The sequence below is a fragment of the Oncorhynchus masou genome, unplaced genomic scaffold, assembly GCF_036934945.1.
Source record: "Oncorhynchus masou masou isolate Uvic2021 unplaced genomic scaffold, UVic_Omas_1.1 unplaced_scaffold_897, whole genome shotgun sequence".
Taxonomy (NCBI): Eukaryota; Metazoa; Chordata; class Actinopteri; order Salmoniformes; family Salmonidae; genus Oncorhynchus; species Oncorhynchus masou.
In genome coordinates, this window is record NW_027015440.1 from 27,737 (window position 1) to 46,926 (window position 19,190).

Below are 19,190 nucleotides of genomic sequence, written 5' to 3' on the forward strand. Positions count from 1 at the left end.
AGTTGCAGGTGCCTACAGGGTAAAAATGGCCGTTCAACCAGTGTTGAAAAGCATCAGTAGTACTTCATCACATCAAATCAAGTGTTGTTTGTCACATGCTTCGTAAACACCAGGTGTAGACTAACAGTGAAATGCTTCCTGACGGGCCCTTTACCAACAACGCAGAGTTAAACATAAATGCAGACTGTGACACGAGGCAAAAATACACAGTGAGTAAAGATAACATGGCTGTATACAGGAAGTACCAGGTAATAACATGGCTGTATACAGGAAGTACCAGGTAATAACATGGCTGTATACAGGAAGTACCAGGTAATAACATGGCTGTATACAGGAAGTACCGGGTAATAACATGGCTGTATACAGGAAGTACCGGGTAATAACATGGCTGTATACAGGAAGTACCGGTAATAACATGGCTGTATACAGGAAGTACCGGGTAATAACATGGCTGTATACAGGAAGTACCGGGTAATAACATGGCTGTATACAGGAAGTACCGGGTAATAACATGGCTGTATACAGGAAGTACCGGGTAATAACATGGCTGTATACAGGAAGTACCGGGTAATAACATGGCTGTATACAGGAAGTACCGGGTAATAACATGGCTGTATACAGGAAGTACCGGGTAATAACATGGCTGTATACAGGAAGTACCGGGTAATAACATGGCTGTATACAGGAAGTACCGGGTAATAACATGGCTGTATACAGGAAGTACCGGGTAATAACATGGCTGTATACAGGAAGTACCGGGTAATAACATGGCTGTATACAGGAAGTACCGGGTAATAACATGGCTGTATACAGGAAGTACCGGGTAATAACATGGCTGTATACAGGAAGTACCGGGTAATAACATGGCTGTATACAGGAAGTACCGGGTAATAACATGGCTGTATACAGGAAGTACCGGGTAATAACATGGCTGTATACAGGAAGTACCGGGTAATAACATGGCTGTATACAGGAAGTACCGGGTAATAACATGGCTGTATACAGGAAGTACCGGGTAATAACATGGCTGTATACAGGAAGTACCGGGTAATAACATGGCTGTAGACGGTGGTAGCAGCATATGTGGTGAAAGTGTGCGTGGGGTCAGTATGCGTGTGTGTGTGTGTGTGTGTGTGTGTGTGAGCATGTGGGTAGAGTCCCGTGTGTGTGTGTGGGGTCAGTATGCGTGTGTGTTGGGGTGTGAGCTGTGTGTGTGTGTGAGCATGTGGGTAGAGTCCAGTGTGTGTGTGTGTGTGTGTGTGTGTGTGTGGGGGGTCAGTGTGTGTGTGTGTGTGTGGGGTCAGTGTGTGTGTGTGTGTGTGGGGGGGTCAGTGTGTGTGTGTGGGGTCAGTGTGTGTGTGTTGGGGTGTGAGCTGTGTGTGTTGGGGTGTGAGCTGTGTGTGTTGGGGTCAGTATGTGTGTGTGTGTGTGTTGGGGTGTGAGCTGTGTGTGTGGGGTCAGTATGCGTGTGTGTGTGTGTATTGGGGTGTGAGCTGTGTGTGTGTGAGCATGTGGGTATTGTCCTGTGTGTGTGTGTGTGTGTGTGTGTGTGTTGGGGTGTGAGCTGTGTGTGTGTGTTGGGGTGAGAGCTGTGTGTGTGTGTGTGGGGTCAGTATGCGTGTGTGTGTGTGTGTTGGGGTGTGAGCTGTGTGTGTGTGAGCATGTGGGTAGAGTCCCGTGTGTGTGTGTGTGGAGTCAGTATGCGTGTGTGTGTGTTGGGGTGTGAGCTGTGTGTGTGTGTGTGTGTGTGTGTGTGTGTGTGTGTGAGCATGTGGGTAGAGTCCAGTGTGTGTGTGTGTGTGTGTGTGGGGGGGGTCAGTATGTGTGTGTGTTGGGGTGTGAGCTGTGTGTGTGTGTGTGAGCATGTGGGTAGAGTCCAGTGTGTGTGTGTGTGGAGTCAGTATGCGTGTGTGTGTGTTGGGGTGTGAGCTGTGTGTGTGTGGGGTCAGTATGCGTGTGTGTTGGGGTGTGAGCTGTGTGTGTGTGTGAGCATGTGGGTAGAGTCCAGTGTGTGTGTGAGTCTTGTTCAGCAGTCTTATGGTTTGGGGATAGAAGCTGTTCAGAGTCCTGTTGCTTCCAGACATTGGTACCGTTTACCGTGTGGTAGCAGAGAGAACAGTCTACGACTTGGGTGACCTTCCTGCCGCTGAAAAACATCCCCAGAGCAGGATGCTGCCACCACCATGCTTCACCGTAGGGATGGTGCCATGTTTCCTCCAGGCATGATGCTGCCACCACCATGCTTCACCGTAGGGATGGTGCCATGTTTCCTCCAGGCATGATGCTGCCACCACTATGCTTCACCGTAGGGATGGTGCCATGTTTCCTCCAGGCATGATGCTGCCACCACCATGCTTCACCGTAGGGATGGTGCCATGTTTCCTCCAGGCATGATGCTGCCACCACCATGCTTCACCGTAGGGATGGTGCCATGTTTCCTCCAGGCATGATGCTGCCACCACCATGCTTCACCGTAGGGATGGTGCCATGTTTCCTCCAGGCATGATGCTGCCACCACTATGCTTCACCGTAGGGATGGTGCCATGTTTCCTCCAGGCATGATGCTGCCACCACCATGCTTCACCGTAGGGATGGTGCCATGTTTCCTCCAGGCATGATGCTGCCACCACCATGCTTCACCGTAGGGATGGTGCCATGTTTCCTCCAGGCATGATGCTGCCACCACTATGCTTCACCGTAGGGATGGTGCCATGTTTCCTCCAGGCATGATGCTGCCACCACCATGCTTCACCGTAGGGATGGTGCCATGTTTCCTCCAGGCATGATGCTGCCACCACCATGCTTCACCGTAGGGATGGTGCCATGTTTCCTCCAGGCATGATGCTGCCACCACTATGCTTCACCGTAGGGATGGTGCCATGTTTCCTCCAGGCATGATGCTGCCACCACCATGCTTCACCGTAGGGATGGTGCCATGTTTCCTCCAGGCATGATGCTGCCACCACCATGCTTCACCGTAGGGATGGTGCCATGTTTCCTCCAGGCATGATGCTGCCACCACTATGCTTCACCGTAGGGATGGTGCCATGTTTCCTCCATACGTGACACTTGGCATTCAGGCCAAGGAGTTCAATCTCGGTTTCCTCAGACCAGAGAATCTTGTTTCAGAGTCCTTTAGGTGCCTTTTGGCAAACTCCAAGCGGGCTGTCTTGTGCCTTTTACTGAGGAATGGATTCCGTCTGGCCTGATTGGTGGAGTGCTGCAGAGATGGTTGTCCTTCTGGAAGGTTCTCCCAACTCTGGAGCTCTTTCAGAGTGGCCATCAGGTTCTTGGTCACCTCCCTGACCAAGGCCCTTCTCCCTTGGATTGCTCAGTTTGGCCGGTTGGCCAGCTCTAGGAAGAGTGTTGGTGGTTAAAACAATATTGGGAACCTTCACCCTGCAGAAATGTTTTGGTACCCTTCCCCCAGATCTGTGCCTCGACACAATCCTGTCCCGGAGCTCTAAGGACAATTCCTTCGACCTCATGGCTTGGTTATTGCTCTGCCAGGTACTGTCAACTGTGGGACCTTATATAGACAGGTGTGTACCTTTCCAGATCATGTCCAATCAATTGAATTTATCACAGGTGGACTCCAATCAAGTTGTAGAAACACCTCAAGGATGATCAATGGAAACAGCATTAATCCGAGCTCAATTTCGAGTCTCATAGCAAAGGGTCTGAATACCTATGTAAATAAGGTATTTCCGTTTATTAAATTTTAAGGCATTTGCAAACATTTCTAAAAACCTGTTTTTGCTTTGTCATTATGGGGTTGTGTGTGTAGATTAGTGAGTATTTTTGGCTTCTTTAATCAATTTTAGAATAAGGCTTTAATGTAACAGAATGTGGAGAGAAAAAAATCAAGGGGTCGGAATGCTTTCCAAATGCACTGTATGTCCCTTATGAGTACCGGTAGCCTCATTTAATTCACATGATTATTATTGGCAATCTCATCAACTGGTGTTACTGCTGATGTTGCTTACAACGTGATACAGTCACGCCTTCATAAAACATAATGCATCACAATATTGATGTGAACGTGTCTTGTTGGTCAGTGTACACTGTTTGGTACAGTAACCAGGTCTGTGTTGACTCGGGGGTAGAGCTTTTAACACAGACTACAGTACCTGACATCTATGAAAGGACACTACAGGATAACCCTGGGTTTGTCTGTTTGGTTTTGTGTTTATTTGTTTGTTTCATGATTTCCCTACACATTGATTACCTCCCCATAAGGAGTAGAAAGGGGTGTGGTCCCGTTTGTTTAACCATCTACTGTGACATCAGCATGGTACTATATATAGAGGTGCTGCGAGAACCGAGGCCCCAGCATACAGCCCCCAGTGGCGCTGTGAGAATAGCCCCCCCCCAGCGGCGCTGTGAGAACAGGGCCCCCCCAGCGGCGCTGTGAGAACAGGGCCCCCCCCCAGCGGCGCTGTGAGAACAGGGCCCCCCAGCGGCGCTGTGAGAACAGGCCCCCCCTCCAGCGGCGCTGTGAGAACAGGCCCCCCCCCAGCGGCGCTGTGAGAACAGGCCCCCCCTCCAGCGGCGCTGTGAGAACAGGCCCCCCCCTCCAGCGGCGCTGTGAGAACAGGCCCCCCCTCCAGCGGCTCTGTGAGAACAGCCCCTCCCCCCAGCGGCGTTGTGAGAACAGGGCCCCCCCAGCGGCGCTGTGAGAATAGGGGGCCCCCCGGCGGGTGGGCCCTGTGATCATTTACAGGTGGCTTCATTGCTCATCCAGCAGTGATTTATGTTGTTTCTGCTGCGCTGCTACAGAACCTGGGAGGAGAGATACTCACTCACTCACTCACTCACTCACTCACTCACAGGCTCTGGTCTAATGTAGTAAACAGGGAATAGGGCTCTGGTCTAGTGTAGTAAACAGGGAATAGGGCTCTGGTCTAATGTAGTAAACAGGGAATAGGGCTCTGGTCTAGTGTAGTAAACAGGGAATAGGGCTCTGGTCTAATGTAGTAAACAGGGAATAGGGCTCTGGTCTAGTGTAGTAAACAGGGAACAGGGCTCTGGTCTAATGTAGTAAACAGGGAATAGGGCTCTGGTCTAATGTAGTGTAGTAAACAGGGAATAGGGCTCTGGTCTAACGTAGTGTAGTAAACAGGGAATAGGGCTCTGGTCTAATGTAGTAAACAGGGAATAGGGCTCTGGTCTAATGTAGTAAACAGGGAATAGGGCTCTGGTCTAATGTAGTAAACAGGGAATAGGGCTCTGGTCTAGTGTAGTAAACAGGGAATAGGGCTCTGGTCTAACGTAGTGTAGTAAACAGGGAATAGGGCTCTGGTCTAACGTAGTGTAGTAAACAGGGAATAGGGCTCTGGTCTAACGTAGTGTAGTAAACAGGGAATAGGGCTCTGGTCTAACGTAGTGTAGTAAACAGGGAATAGGGCTCTGGTCTGTTGTGTAGTAAACAGGGAATAGGGCTCTGGTCTAATGTAGTGTAATAAACAGGGAATAGGGCTCTGGTCTAATGTTGTGTAGTAAACAGGGAATAGGGCTTTGGTCTAGTGTAATAAACAGGGAATAGGGCTCTGGTCTAATGTTGTGTAGTAAACAGGGAATAGGGCTCTGGTCTAATGTAGTAAACGGAATAGGGCTCTGGTCTAATGTAGTGTAGTAAACAGGGAATAGGGCTCTGGTCTAATGTAGTGTAGTAAACAGGGAATAGGGCTCTGGTCTAGTGTAGTAAACAGGGAATAGGGCTATGGTCTAATGTAGTGTAGTAAACATGGAATAGGGCTCTGGTCTAACGTAGTGTAGTAAACAGGGAATAGGGCTCTGGTCTAATGTAGTGTAGTAAACAGGGAATAGGGCTCTGGTCTAATGTTGTGTAGTAAACAGGGAATAGGGCTCTGGTCTAATGTAGTGTAGTCAACAGGGAATAGGGCTCTGGTCTAATGTAGTGTAGTAAACAGGGAATAGGGCTCTGGTCTAATGTAGTGTAGTAAACAGGGAATAGGGCTCTGGTCTAATGTAGTGTAGTAAACAGGGAATAGGGCTCTGGTCTAATGTAGTGTAGTAAACAGGGAATAGGGCTCTGGTCTAATGTAGTGTAGTAAACAGGGAATAGGGCTCTGGTCTAATGTAGTGTAGTAAACAGGGAATAGGGCTCTGGTCTAATGTAGTGTAATAAACAGGGAATAGGGCTATGGTCTAATGTAGTGTAGTCAACAGGGAATAGGGCTCTGGTCTAACGTAGTGTAGTAAACAGGGAATAGGGCTCTGGTCTAATGTACTGTAGTCAACAGGGAATAGGGCTCTGGTCTAACGTAGTGTAGTAAACAGGGAATAGGGCTCTGGTCTAACGTAGTGTAATAAACAGGGAATAGGGCTCTAGTAAACAGGGAATAGGGCTCTAGTAAACAGGGATTAGGGTGCCATTTGAGAGACAGCCCAGTCTCAGCCCTGTATGTGTCCAACAGAATCACACAACTGTCTGTTGTCATCTATCAGCTGTTTTGTAACAGTTTCTCAGTGGCCTTTAGCAACGCCTTCCCCTCTCTAGTGGTAATAATACCTGCTGTCACACCGTGTGTGTCCCAAACCCCACACTATCCCCTGTATAGAGGGGCTCTGGTAGGAGTTAGTGCTCTATATATGGGATCGGGTGCCATTTAGGACGACGGCTGTGGGATTTATCTGCGTGCGGGGAGCTGCTATTGCAGTTTATCCCTTTTTTTATTCTCTAGATGCTGCCGTGCTGTGATTGGTTATTAAAGGCTTCTCTTCCCTTCAACGGATGGGACAGTTTTAACGTGTTGTGTTTCTACACCATTTCTATGCTAATGCTGCGGGTGGTGAGTTGCAGTGTGTTCTGTGTGTGGCTGGCTACATTGTGTTGGTGTGGCCTTCTCTTACCTTCCCTCTGCTGTGTCAGGCTAACAGTCTACTGGTCTCTTAGGACCAATTGTGAGGGGGGGGGGGGCGCGAGAGAGAGACTGTCAATTCTAATAACCCCTCTTAGCCCTCCCCTAGTTTTCGAGTGTCCCTCGGTGTGGGAGTGTCCCTCCAGGCGGAGCATTTAGTCGTAGGGAGAGATAAATATCCCTATGGAGTGGGACATCACTCATGCACAGCAGAAGCCGCCAAAGGATTGCTCACCTCGCACTTCACTGAAGACGAGCCTCGTGTTTTTCACCATGCCAGTACTGACGGCAGTAATAGCATTACTTATGATGTATTTCTCATGCAACAACACGTACTCACCGTATGAGAAACAAATGGGAACCGCAAAACAATAATGGGGTGGTAATGTAGCTGTCCTCTGGCTGTGGTTCAATGTAGAGTAGTAATGTAGCTGTGGTTCAATGTGGAGTAGTAATGTAGCTGTCCTCTGGCTGTGGTTCAATGTAGAGTAGTAATGTAGCTGTGGTTCAATGTGGAGTAGTAATGTAGCTGTCCTCTGGCTGTGGTTCAATGTAGAGTAGTAATGTAGCTGTGGTTCAATGTGGAGTAGTAATGTAGCTGTCCTCTGACTGTGGTTCAATGTGGAGTGGTAATGTAGCTGTCCTCTGGCTGTGGTTCAATGTGGAGTAGTAACGTAGCTGTCCTCTGGCTGTGGTTCAATGTGGAGTGGTAATGTAGCTGTCCTCTGGCTGTGGTTCAATGTGGAGTGGTAATGTAGCTGTCCTCTGGCTGTGGTTCAATGTGGAGTGGTAATGTAGCTGTCCTCTGGCTGTGGTTCAATGTGGGTGGTAATGTAGCTGTCCTCTGGCTGTGGTTCAATGTGGAGTGGTAAAGTAGCTGTGGTTCAATGTGGAGTGGTAAAGTAGCTGTGGTTCAATGTGGAGTAGTAATGTAGCTGTCCTCTGGATGTGGTTCAATGTGGAGTGGTAAAGTAGCTGTGGTTCAATGTGGATTAGTAATGTAGCTGTCCTCTGGCTGTGGTTCAATGTAGAGTAGTAATGTAGCTGTCCTCTGGCTGTGGTTCAATGTAGAGTAGTAATGTAGCTGTCCTCTGGCTGTGGTTCAATGTAGAGTAGTAATGTAGCTGTCCTCTGGCTGTGGTTCAATGTAGAGTAGTAATGTAGCTGTCCTCTTGCTGTGGTTCAATGTGGAGTAGTAATGTAGCTGTCCTCTGGCTGTGGTTCAATGTGGAGTAGTAATGTAGCTGTCCTCTGGCTGTGGTTCAATGTGGAGTGGTAATGTAGCTGTCCTCTGGCTGTGGTTCAATGTGGAGTTGTAAAGTAGCTGTCCCCTGGCTGTGGTTCAATGTAGAGTAATAATGTAGCTGTCCCCTGGCTGTGGTTCAATGTGGAGTTGTAATGTAGCTGTCCCCTGGCTGTGGTTCAATGTAGAGTAATAATGTAGCTGTCCTCTGGCTGTGGTTCAATGTAGAGTAGTAATGTAGCTGTCCTCTGGCTGTGGTTCAATGTGGAGTAGTAATGTAGCTGTCCTCTGGCTGTGGTTCAATGTAGAGTAGTAATGTAGCTGTCCTCTGGCTGTGGTTCAATGTAGAGTAGTAATGTAGCTGTCCTCTGGCTGTGGTTCAATGTAGAGTAGTAATGTAGCTGTCCTCTGGCTGTGGTTCAATGTGGAGTAGTAATGTAGCTGTCCTCTGGCTGTGGTTCAATGTAGAGTAGTAATGTAGCTGTCCTCTGGCTGTGGTTCAATGTGGAGTAGTAATGTAGCTGTCCTCTGGCTGTGGTTCAATGTGGAGTAGTAATGTAGCTGTGGTTCAATGTAGAGTAATAATGTTGCTGTCCTCTGGCTGTGGTTCAATGTAGAGTAGTAATGTAGCTGTCCTCTGGCTGTGGTTCAATGTAGAGTAGTAATGTAGCTGTCCTCTGGCTGTGGTTCAATGTGGAGTAGTAATGTAGCTGTCCTCTGGCTGTGGTTCAATGTAGAGTAGTAATGTAGCTGTCCTCTGACTGTGGTTCAATGTAGAGTAGTAATGTAGCTGTCCTCTGGCTGTGGTTCAATGTGGAGTAGTAATGTAGCTGTCCTCTGGCTGTGGTTCAATGTAGAGTAGTAATGTAGCTGTCCTCTGGCTGTGGTTCAATGTGGAGTAGTAATGTAGCTGTCCTCTGGCTGTGGTTCAATGTAGAGTAGTAATGTAGCTGTCCTCTGGCTGTGGTTCAATGTGGAGTGGTAATGTAGCTGTCCTCTGGCTGTGGTTCAAAGTGGAGTGGTAATGTAGCTGTCCTCTGGCTGTGGTTCAATGTGGAGTGGTAATGTAGCTGTCCTCTGGCTGTGGTTCAATGTGGAGTGGTAATGTAGCTGTCCTCTGGCTGTGGTTCAATGTGGAGTTGTAATGTAGCTGTCCTCTGGCTGTGGTTCAATGTAGAGTAGTAATGTAGCTGTCCTCTGGCTGTGGTTCAATGTGGAGTGGTAATGTAGCTGTCCTCTGGCTGTGGTTCAAAGTGGAGTGGTAATGTAGCTGTCCTCTGGCTGTGGTTCAATGTGGAGTGGTAATGTAGCTGTCCTCTGGCTGTGGTTCAATGTGGAGTGGTAATGTAGCTGTCCTCTGGCTGTGGTTCAATGTGGAGTTGTAATGTAGCTGTCCTCTGGCTGTGGTTCAATGTAGAGTAGTAATGTAGCTGTCCTCTGGCTGTGGTTCAATGTGGAGTAGTAATGTAGCTGTGGTTCAATGTAGAGTAATAATGTAGCTGTCCTCTGGCTGTGGTTCAATGTAGAGTAGTAATGTAGCTGTCCTCTGGCTGTGGTTCAATGTAGAGTAGTAATGTAGCTGTCCTCTGGCTGTGGTTCAATGTAGAGTAGTAATGTAGCTGTCCTCTGGCTGTGGTTCAATGTAGAGTAGTAATGTAGCTGTCCTCTGGCTGTGGTTCAATGTGGAGTAGTAATGTAGCTGTCCTCTGGCTGTGGTTCAATGTGGAGTGGTAATGTAGCTGTCCTCTGGCTGTGGTTCAAAGTGGAGTAATAATGTAGCTGTCCCCTGGCTGTGGTTCAATGTGGAGTTGTAATGTAGCTGTCCCCTGGCTGTGGTTCAATGTAGAGTAATAATGTAGCTGTCCTCTGGCTGTGGTTCAATGTAGAGTAGTAATGTAGCTGTCCTCTGGCTGTGGTTCAATGTGGAGTAGTAATGTAGCTGTCCTCTGGCTGTGGTTCAATGTAGAGTTGTACTGAAGGACTTTCATTTCATAATAGCTGTTTGACAGTCACATTTCCTTCACTCTTTAATTTTCTGCAATTTCTTGGGGATTAATGATGAACCAGTTGAAGCCATTAAAACCAGTGTTCTGAACTATAATTTATACCAAACGTTTTAGGGTGCATTCAGATGGCCACACAACTCCATAGGCATTACAGCTCTTCATCATCGACTACACAATAAGCTAGAAAATAGTTAGCTACGTTACAAACATCTTCAATCTCTAATGTTTACTGCAATATTTACATCAGCTACGTTAAAAACATCTTTAATCTCTAACGTTACTACAATATTTACATCAGCTACGCTACAAACATCTTTAATCTCCAATGTTACCACAATAAAGAACAATGACTTGTGTTTGACTTTGAAACTTGTTTTAATGAATATCAAGGCAAGCTTACAACATTGTTCATTCAATTTGTAGTAAATGGCTTTATCTAGATTCTTTACATCCACTGGTTCACAAGATGACAGCTTGGTTTGCTGGTTTATTGGAGGACCATACTATAAGTTCCATTTAAAATGGACAAAAATGCAATTTCTCAGGCAAGAATTTTGCTAAGACTGTCTGGGAGTGATCTAAGTGAGGGGAAAACGGACAACTATCTTTTATTGGCAGAGAGGTTTGGAACTCTTTTTGTTATTGGTCTATTAACCAGTTTACGGCATTGTGATGTCACCATGGAAAGCCGGAACGCCCGCCCATGCCAACCTGCTGATTAGAAGGTTGTCTGGATATCGTTTTTTTTTCAACTAGAAACTATCAGGAAATTAAACGGATAAAATGTTTTCACTCTTTAACAGTGTTAGTTTCATCAACTGTTGTACAATATGATATAAAACACTGAATTTGGACCACACTGTGCCTTTAAACAACACAAATGCCAATTAATTCAAACGTCAACACTCCATATAGCAAGCTTAATGTATAGCTAGCTAGCTAATGTTAGCTAGTCGGATAGCTTGTTAATTTGTGATTTTCATAAATTAATGGCAAAAAAAATGCAAAATCGTTTGTCAAAATATTAACATATACCTGTTAAATGTACATCATTATTTGCATGAATTGTTATGAAGTTATGACTTATATTTGCTTCCATCCTAGTATAGGCGTACTCATCCACAGATAAAAGCCCATTACAATCAGCTTTCATTTGTAATCAACCTTTTTCCCAAATATCAATAAGGAATATTTCAATGTCACTGGAGTCTGGAGGAGTTACAGAATGACCCTCCTATTGTTCTTCACTTTGTCATCCTCATCCCGCCTTTCTCTTTCCTCATTTCCTCTCCTGGCCGGAGTGGGAATAGGCCACCCGTTACACCCCTATAAATGGCACCTTATTCCCTATGAAGTGCACTACTTTCTAAAGTACTTTATAGTGTCGTTTGGGACGGAGCCTCACTCTCTCCTCTGTTTTTAAATCAGCCAAACTGAGCACAGTGGAGTTTGTTTGAAATAGCTCTGAATATTAAAATCACAGAGTATATTACAGCTGGCAGAGGTTTTTAATGAGTTGCAAGCCTTTAACAACTGCTGTGTTGGTTTTCTGGGGCTGCAGGACTATTCAAACAGGCTAATTAACTTTACATCACACTACTGTCCCAAATGTGACTCTATTTATTCCCTATATAGGGCACCTCCTTAGAAGTAGTGCACTATAAAGGGAATAGGCTGCCATTTTGCCAGATGGCGTTTTTCATTTGTTTATTTTTCATTAGCATCATCGCTAACGGCTACAGAAAGGGGTAGACAAACGGGCAAACACAGACAGGGGCTTTCTTGTGATCTGGCCTCTTCGAATCAAAGTTTATTTGTCACGTGTGCCGAATACAACGGGTACATTACATTGAAATGCTTACAGTCTCTAACCAACAGTGCAAAAAGGTATTAGGTGAAATATAAACAAAAGTGAAAAATAACAGGAGAGGCTATATACAGTAGAGGCTATATACAGTAGCTAGGCTATATACAGTAGCTAGGCTATATACAGTAGCTAGGCTATATACAGTAGTAAGGCTATATACAGTAGTGAGGCTATATACAGTAGTGAGGCTATATACAGTAGTGAGGCTATATACAGTAGTGAGGCTATACAGTAGCGAGGCTATACAGTAGCGGGGCTATATACAGTAGAGGGGCTATATACAGTAGAGGGGCTATATACAGTAGAGGGGCTATATACAGTAGAGGGGCTATATACAGTAGAGGGGCTATATACAGTAGTGAGGTTATACAGTAGTGAGGTTATACAGTAGCGAGGTTATATACAGTAGAGGGGCTATATACAGTAGAGAGGCTATATACAGACACCGGTTAGTCGGGCTGATTGAGGTAGTACATGTAGTACAAGTACATGTAGATAGTTAAAGTGACTATGCATATATGATGAACAGAGGGTAGCAGCAGTGTGAAAGAGGGGTTGGCGGGTGGAGGGACACAATGCAGCCCGGTTAGCCAATGAGCAGGAGCACTGATTGGTCGGGCCAATTGAGGTAGTATGTACATGAATGTCTAGTTAAAGTGATTATGCATATATGATAAACAGAGTAGCAGCAGCGTAAAAGAGTGGTTGAGGGGGGGGCACAATATGCAAATAGTTCAGGTAGCCATTTGATTACCTGTTCAGGAGTCTTATGGCTTGGTGGTAAACACTGTTGAGAAGCCTTTTTGTCCTAGACTTGGCACTCTGGTACCGCTTGCCATGCGGTAGTAGAGAGAACAGTCTATGACTGGGGTGGCTGGGGTCTTTGACAATTATTAGAGCCTTCCTCTGACACCGCCTGGTGTAGAGGTCCTGGATGGCAGGCAGCTTAGCCCCAGTGATGTACTGGGCCGTACGCATTACCCTCTTGTGTCTTGCGGTCGGAGGCCGGGCAGTGATGCAACCAGTCAGGATGCTGTCGATGTTGCAGCTGTAGAAACTTTTGAGGATCTGAGGACCCACGACAAATCTTCAGCAAGTTGAAGTAATTTATGCATCACCGACTTATTTTGTTCGTTTTATGATCATCTTTGGACAATTATAGAATTTTCTAATAAGTTAATCACATTTAGTTGATGTCCTGCTAGCTTCAATACATTTAGGTGATGTCCTGCTAGCTTCAACACATTTAGGGGATGTCCTACTAGCTTCAACACATTTAGGTGATGTCCTACTAGCTTCAACACATTTAGGCGATGTCCTACTAGCTTCAACACATTTAGGCGATGTCCTACTAGCTTCAACACATTTAGGCGATGTCCTGCTAGCTTCAACACATTTAGGCGATGTCCTGCTAGCTTCAACACATTTAGGCGATGTCCTGCTAGCTTCAACACATTTAGGTGATGTCCTGCTAGCTTCAACACATTTAGGTGATGTCCTGCTAGCTTCAACACATTTAGGTGATGTCCTGCTAGCTTCAACACATTTAGGTGATGTCCTGCTAGCTTCAACACATTTAGGTGATGTCCGGCTCGCTTCAACACATTTAGTTGATGTCCGACAAGCTTCAGTAGTTAAATGTTTTAATATTGTTGACTTGTGTTTTAATGTCTGGATCCCGTCCGTGTTCTCCACAAAGCAGATCTTTGTAGGGCCCTACATTTGGGCCCTACATTTGGGCCGCAGCCCCTGTTTGACCCCACTCTACGATATGATATGAGTAACGCTAGTCACTGAGCCTACCTACTATAGTACAGGGATGTTGATGAACTAAGTGTGTTAGTGTTTCCTGTGCTACTCCCCGATGTGAAGCAACCGTTGTCAGACCTGGTGTTTTTTTACGTGTTACATTTTTAGTCTTTTAAAGAGTCCCTATTCAATTTCCATGAAAAATCAATAGAGCTCTTCAATAATTCATGGAGGAACAAGTCCTAGTGGGGATCATCTTAACCATAGAAAAGACTCTTCCCCCACATCCCAAATGGCAGCCTGTTTCCTATTTAGTGCACTACTTTTGACCAGAGCCCTATAGAACCCTATTCCCTATATATAGTGCACTACTTTAGACAAGGGCCCTATAGAACCCTATTCCCTATTTAGTGTACTACTTTTGACCAGAGCCCTGTGAACTATGAAGGGAATAGGGTGCCATTTGGGACCCAGGCACTGGCTGTGGGGCTGTTAGCACCAGAAGTAGTCTACTCCACACATCAGCCAGACACTAACAACACACCGTTAAGACCTGTGACTTGTAGTAGTCTACAGGATGGATCTGAGTACAGCTTAGTGAAGGACTGTTAAGTGGTTGTCACAATATTGGTTTCTGTAGTGGCAGAATCCAATACTGGACAAGCTTGTTCCCTGAGACCAGAGACTCTCTGAGCTTCTCTTCCAGACAAGCTTGTTCCCTGAGACCATAGACTCTCTGAGCTTCTCTCCCAGACAAGCTTGTTCCCTGAGACATTGACTCTCTGAGCTTCTCTCCCAGACAAGCTTGTTCCCTGAGACATTGACTCTCTGAGCTTCTCTCCCAGACAAGCTTGTTCCCTGAGACCATTGACTCTCTGAGCTTCTCTCCCAGACAAGCTTGTTCCCTGAGACATTGACTCTCTGAGCTTCTCTCCCAGACAAGCTTGTTCCCTGAGACCATTGACTCTCTGAGCTTCTCCCCCAGACAAGCTTGTTCCCTGAGACCATTGACTCTCTGAGCGTCTCTCCCAGACAAGCTTGTTCCCTGAGACCATTGACTCTCTGAGCGTCTCTTCCAGACAAGCTTGTTCCCTGAGACCATTGACTCTCTGAGCGTCTCTCCCAGACAAGCTTGTTCCCTGAGACCATAGACTCCCTGAGCTTCTCTCCCAGACAAGCTTGTTCCCTGAGACCATTGACTCTCTGAGCTTCTCTCCCAGACAAGCTTGTTCACTGAGACCATTGACTCTCTGAGCTTCTCTCCCAGACAAGCTTGTTCCCTGAGACCAGAGACCCAACTGTCACTGGGGGCCGTGGGATTTTATGATTGGAATGTGATAGAAAAAGAAGCAACAGTGGGCTTTAGGACCGTGCGGATGCCTCCGAGCGGCCGGGTTGAATGTTTGGAGTGTTTATCCGACTGGAAAAATAATAATAATAATTATGTCAACCCCCCCCCCACACACACACACACACACACACTTCTAAAACCAAAGTTGTGGCCCTGAAACCACCGACTCTTGGACTCGTCTCATGATCAGTCCATGACACAGAGGCTTTGAACGTTCCTCCTCTGTTCTCTGTTATATCTCACTTATTCTAATTTCTCTCTCTCTCTTTCTATCTTCCCTATTAGGTCTACCACAGATGCCTCCCTCCTCCAGGTCAGCCCCCACAGCGGAGCTCTGTCCCAGTCCTTTGAGAACCTGCTAGATGAGACCACCTTCGGACTTATTACGGTACAACCTGAACACCCTAGTGTACACCTGCCCCCTCACACCCTAGGGTACACCTGCCCCCTCACACCCTAGTGTCCACCTGCCCCCTCACACCCTAGGGTACACCTGCCCCCTCACACCCTAGTGTCCACCTGCCCCCTCACACCCTCGGGTACACCTGCCCCCTCACACCCTAGTGTCCACCTGCCCCCTCACACCCTAGTCTACACCTGCCCCCTCACACCCTAGGGTACACCTGCCCCCTCACACCCTAGGGTACACCTGCCCCCTCACACCCTAGTGTACACCTGCCCCCTCACACCCTAGTGTACACCTGCCCCCTCACACCCTAGGGTACACCTGCCCCCTCACACCCTAGTGTACACCTGCCCCCTCACACCCTAGTGTCCACCTGCCCCCTCACACCCTAGTGTCCACCTGCCCCCTCACACCCTAGGGTACACCTGCCCCCTCGCACCCTAGTCTACACCTGCCCCCTCGCACCCTAGTCTACACCTGCCCCCTCGCACCCTAGTGTACACCTGCCCCCTCGCACCCTAGTGTACACCTGCCCCCTCGCACCCTAGTGTACACCTGCCCCCTCGCACCCTAGTGTACACCTGCCCCCTCGCACCCTAGTGTACACCTGCCCCCTCGCACCCTAGTGTACACCTGCCCCCTCGCACCCTAGTGTACACCTGCCCCCTCGCACCCTAGTGTCCACCTGCCCCCTCGCACCCTAGTCTACACCTGCCCCCTCGCACCCTAGTCTACACCTGCCCCCTCGCACCCTAGTCTACACCTGCCCCCTCGCACCCTAGTGTACACCTGCCCCCTCGCACCCTAGTGTACACCTGCCCCCTCGCACCCTAGTGTACACCTGCCCCCTCGCACCCTAGTGTACACCTGCCCCCTCGCACCCTAGTGTACACCTGCCCCCTCGCACCCTAGTGTACACCTGCCCCCTCGCACCCTAGTGTACACCTGCCCCCTCGCACCCTAGTGTACACCTGCCCCTCGCACCCTAGTGTACACCTGCCCCCTCGCACCCTAGTGTACACCTGCCCCCTCGCACCCTAGTGTACACCTGCCCCCTCGCACCCTAGTGTACACCTGCCCCCTCGCACCCTAGTGTACACCTGCCCCCTCGCACCCTAGTGTACACCTGCCCCCTCGCACCCTAGTGTACACCTGCCCCCTCGCACCCTAGTGTACACCTGCCCCCTCGCACCCTAGTGTCCACCTGCCCCCTCGCACCCTAGTGTCCACCTGCCCCCTCGCACCCTAGTGTCCACCTGCCCCCTCGCACCCTAGTGTCCACCTGCCCCCTCGCACCCTAGTGTCCACCTGCCCCCTCGCACCCTAGTGTCCACCTGCCCCCTCGCACCCTAGTGTCCACCTGCCCCCTCGCACCCTAGTGTCCACCTGCCCCCTCGCACCCTAGTGTACACCTGCCCCCTCGCACCCTAGTGTACACCTGCCCCCTCGCACCCTAGTGTCCAGCCGGGCTCTGTACGGCCCCCTCCCAGCCGGGCTCTGTACGGCCTCCTCCCAGCCGGCCTCTGTACGGCCCCCTCCCAGCCGGCCTCTGTACGGCCCCCTCCCAGCCGGGCTCTGTACGGCCCCCTCCCAGCCGGGCTCTGTACGGCCCCCTCCCAGCCGGGCTCTGTACGGCCCCCTCCCAGCCGGGCTCTGTACGGCCTCCTCCCAGCCGGGCTCTGTACGGCCCCCTCCCAGCCGGGCTCTGTACGGCCTCCTCCCAGCCGGGCTCTGTACGGCCCCCTCCCAGCCGGGCTCTGTACGGCCTCCTCCCAGCCGGGCTCTGTACTGTCTCAGGGTTCACAGAACAACTCTGCTGTTATTTTAATGAGTGTGACTTAATGAGAGCAGCACATTTGTTGGTTTGTTTTATGAGGCCTCTGAAAGCCTGGGTAGGAGAAATGAAATATGTCCTAAATGGCACCCTATCCCCTTTATAGTCCATAGGGCTCTGGACTAAAGTAGTGCACTATATAGAGAATAGGGCCCTGGTCTAAAGTAGTGCACTATATAGGGAATAGGGCTCTGGACTAAAGTAGTGCACTATATAGTGAATAGGGCCCTGGTCTAAAGTAGTGCACTATATAGGGAATAGGGCTCTGGACTAAAGTAGTGCACTATATAGGGAATAGGGCCCTGGTCTAAAGTTGTGCATTATATAGGGAATAGGGCCCTGGCCTAAAGTAGTGCTCTATATAGGGAATAGGGCCCTGGTCTAAAGTAGTGCACTATAACTGGGTAATAAAGGATGGGGGTTACAGGGGGGGGGGGGTACATGCTCTGAATAGAGGAGAACTGGGTAATAAAGGATGGGGGTACAGGGGGGTACATGCTCTGAATAGAGGAGAGCTGCGTAATAAATAATGGGGGGTACAGGGGGGGGTACATGCTCTGAATAGAGGAGAACTGGGTAATAAAGGATGGGGGGGGGGGGTACAGGGGGGGGGGTACATGCTCTGAATAGAGGAGAGCTGCGTAATAAATAATGGGGGGTACAGGGGGGTACATGCTCTGAATAGAGGAGAACTGGGTAATAAAGGATGGGGGGGGGTACATGTTCTGAATAGAGGAGAACTGGGTAATAAATAATGGGGGGTACAGGGGGTACATGCTCTGAATAGAGGAGAACTGGGTAATAAAGGATGGGGGGGGGGTACATGCTCTGAATAGAGGAGAACTGGGTAATAAAGGATGGGGGGGGTACATGCTCTGAATAGAGGAGAACTGGGTAATAAAGGATGGGGGGTACATGTTCTGAATAGAGGAGAACTGGGTAATAAAGGATGGGGGGTACATGCTCTGAATAGAGGAGAACTGGATAATAAAGGATGGGGGGTACATGTTCTGAATAGAGGAGAACTGGGTAATAAAGGATGGGGGTACGGGGGGGGGGGTACAGGGGGGTACATGCTCTGAATAGAGGAGAACTGGGTAATAAAGGATGGGGGGTACGGGGGGGTACAGGGGGGTACATGCTCTGAATAGAGGAGAACTGGGTAATAAAGGATGGGGGGGTACGGGGGGGTACAGGGGGGTACATGTTCTGAATAGAGGAGAACTGGGTAATAAAGGATGGGGGTTACAGGGGGGTACATGTTCTGAATAGAGGAGAACTGGGTAATAAAGGATGGGGGGTACATGCTCTGAATAGAGGAGAACTGGGTAATAAAGGATGGGGGTTACAGGGGGGGGTACATGCTCTGAATAGAGGAGAACTGGGTAATAAAGGATGGGGGGTACATGCTCTGAATAGAGGAGAACTGGGTAATAAAGGATGGGGGGGGGTACATGTTCCGAATAGAGGAGAACTGGGTAATAAAGGATGGGGGTTAATAGGGGGGGGGGTACATGCTCTGAATAGAGGAGAACTGGGTAATAAAGGATGGGGGGGCTCCATGCTCTGAATAGAGGAGAACTGGGTAATAAAGGATGGGGGGTACATGTTCTGAATAGAGGAGAACTGGGTAATAAAGGATGGGGGTTACAGGGGGGTACATGTTCTGAACAGAGGAGAACTGGGTAATAAAGGATGGGGGTTACAGGGGGGTACATGTTCTGAATAGAGGAGAACTGGGTAATAAAGGATGGGGGGTACAGGGGGGGGGTACATGTTCTGAATGAGGAGAACTGGGTAATAAAGGATGGGGGTTACAGGGGGGTAGGGAGAACTGGGGGATGGGGGTT

The 19,190-nt window shown here is 48.6% G+C and overlaps 1 protein-coding gene across 4 annotated transcripts in view; it reads left to right on the forward strand.

Annotated features, from left to right (window-relative positions):
* The window catches only part of LOC135538042 (TBC1 domain family member 15-like), a 97,364-nt gene that overhangs the window by 19,726 nt on the left and 58,448 nt on the right, over positions 1-19,190 (forward strand). For all 4 annotated transcript variants that reach the window (XR_010455317.1, XR_010455316.1, XM_064964036.1 and 1 more), the window contains exon 6: positions 15,386-15,488. Coding sequence is in view for 2 of the 4 variants with exons in the window: in XM_064964036.1 (XP_064820108.1) it covers positions 15,386-15,488 (103 nt within the window). In the remaining 2 variants the exon portion in view is untranslated. The remainder of the gene's footprint in view (positions 1-15,385; positions 15,489-19,190) is intronic.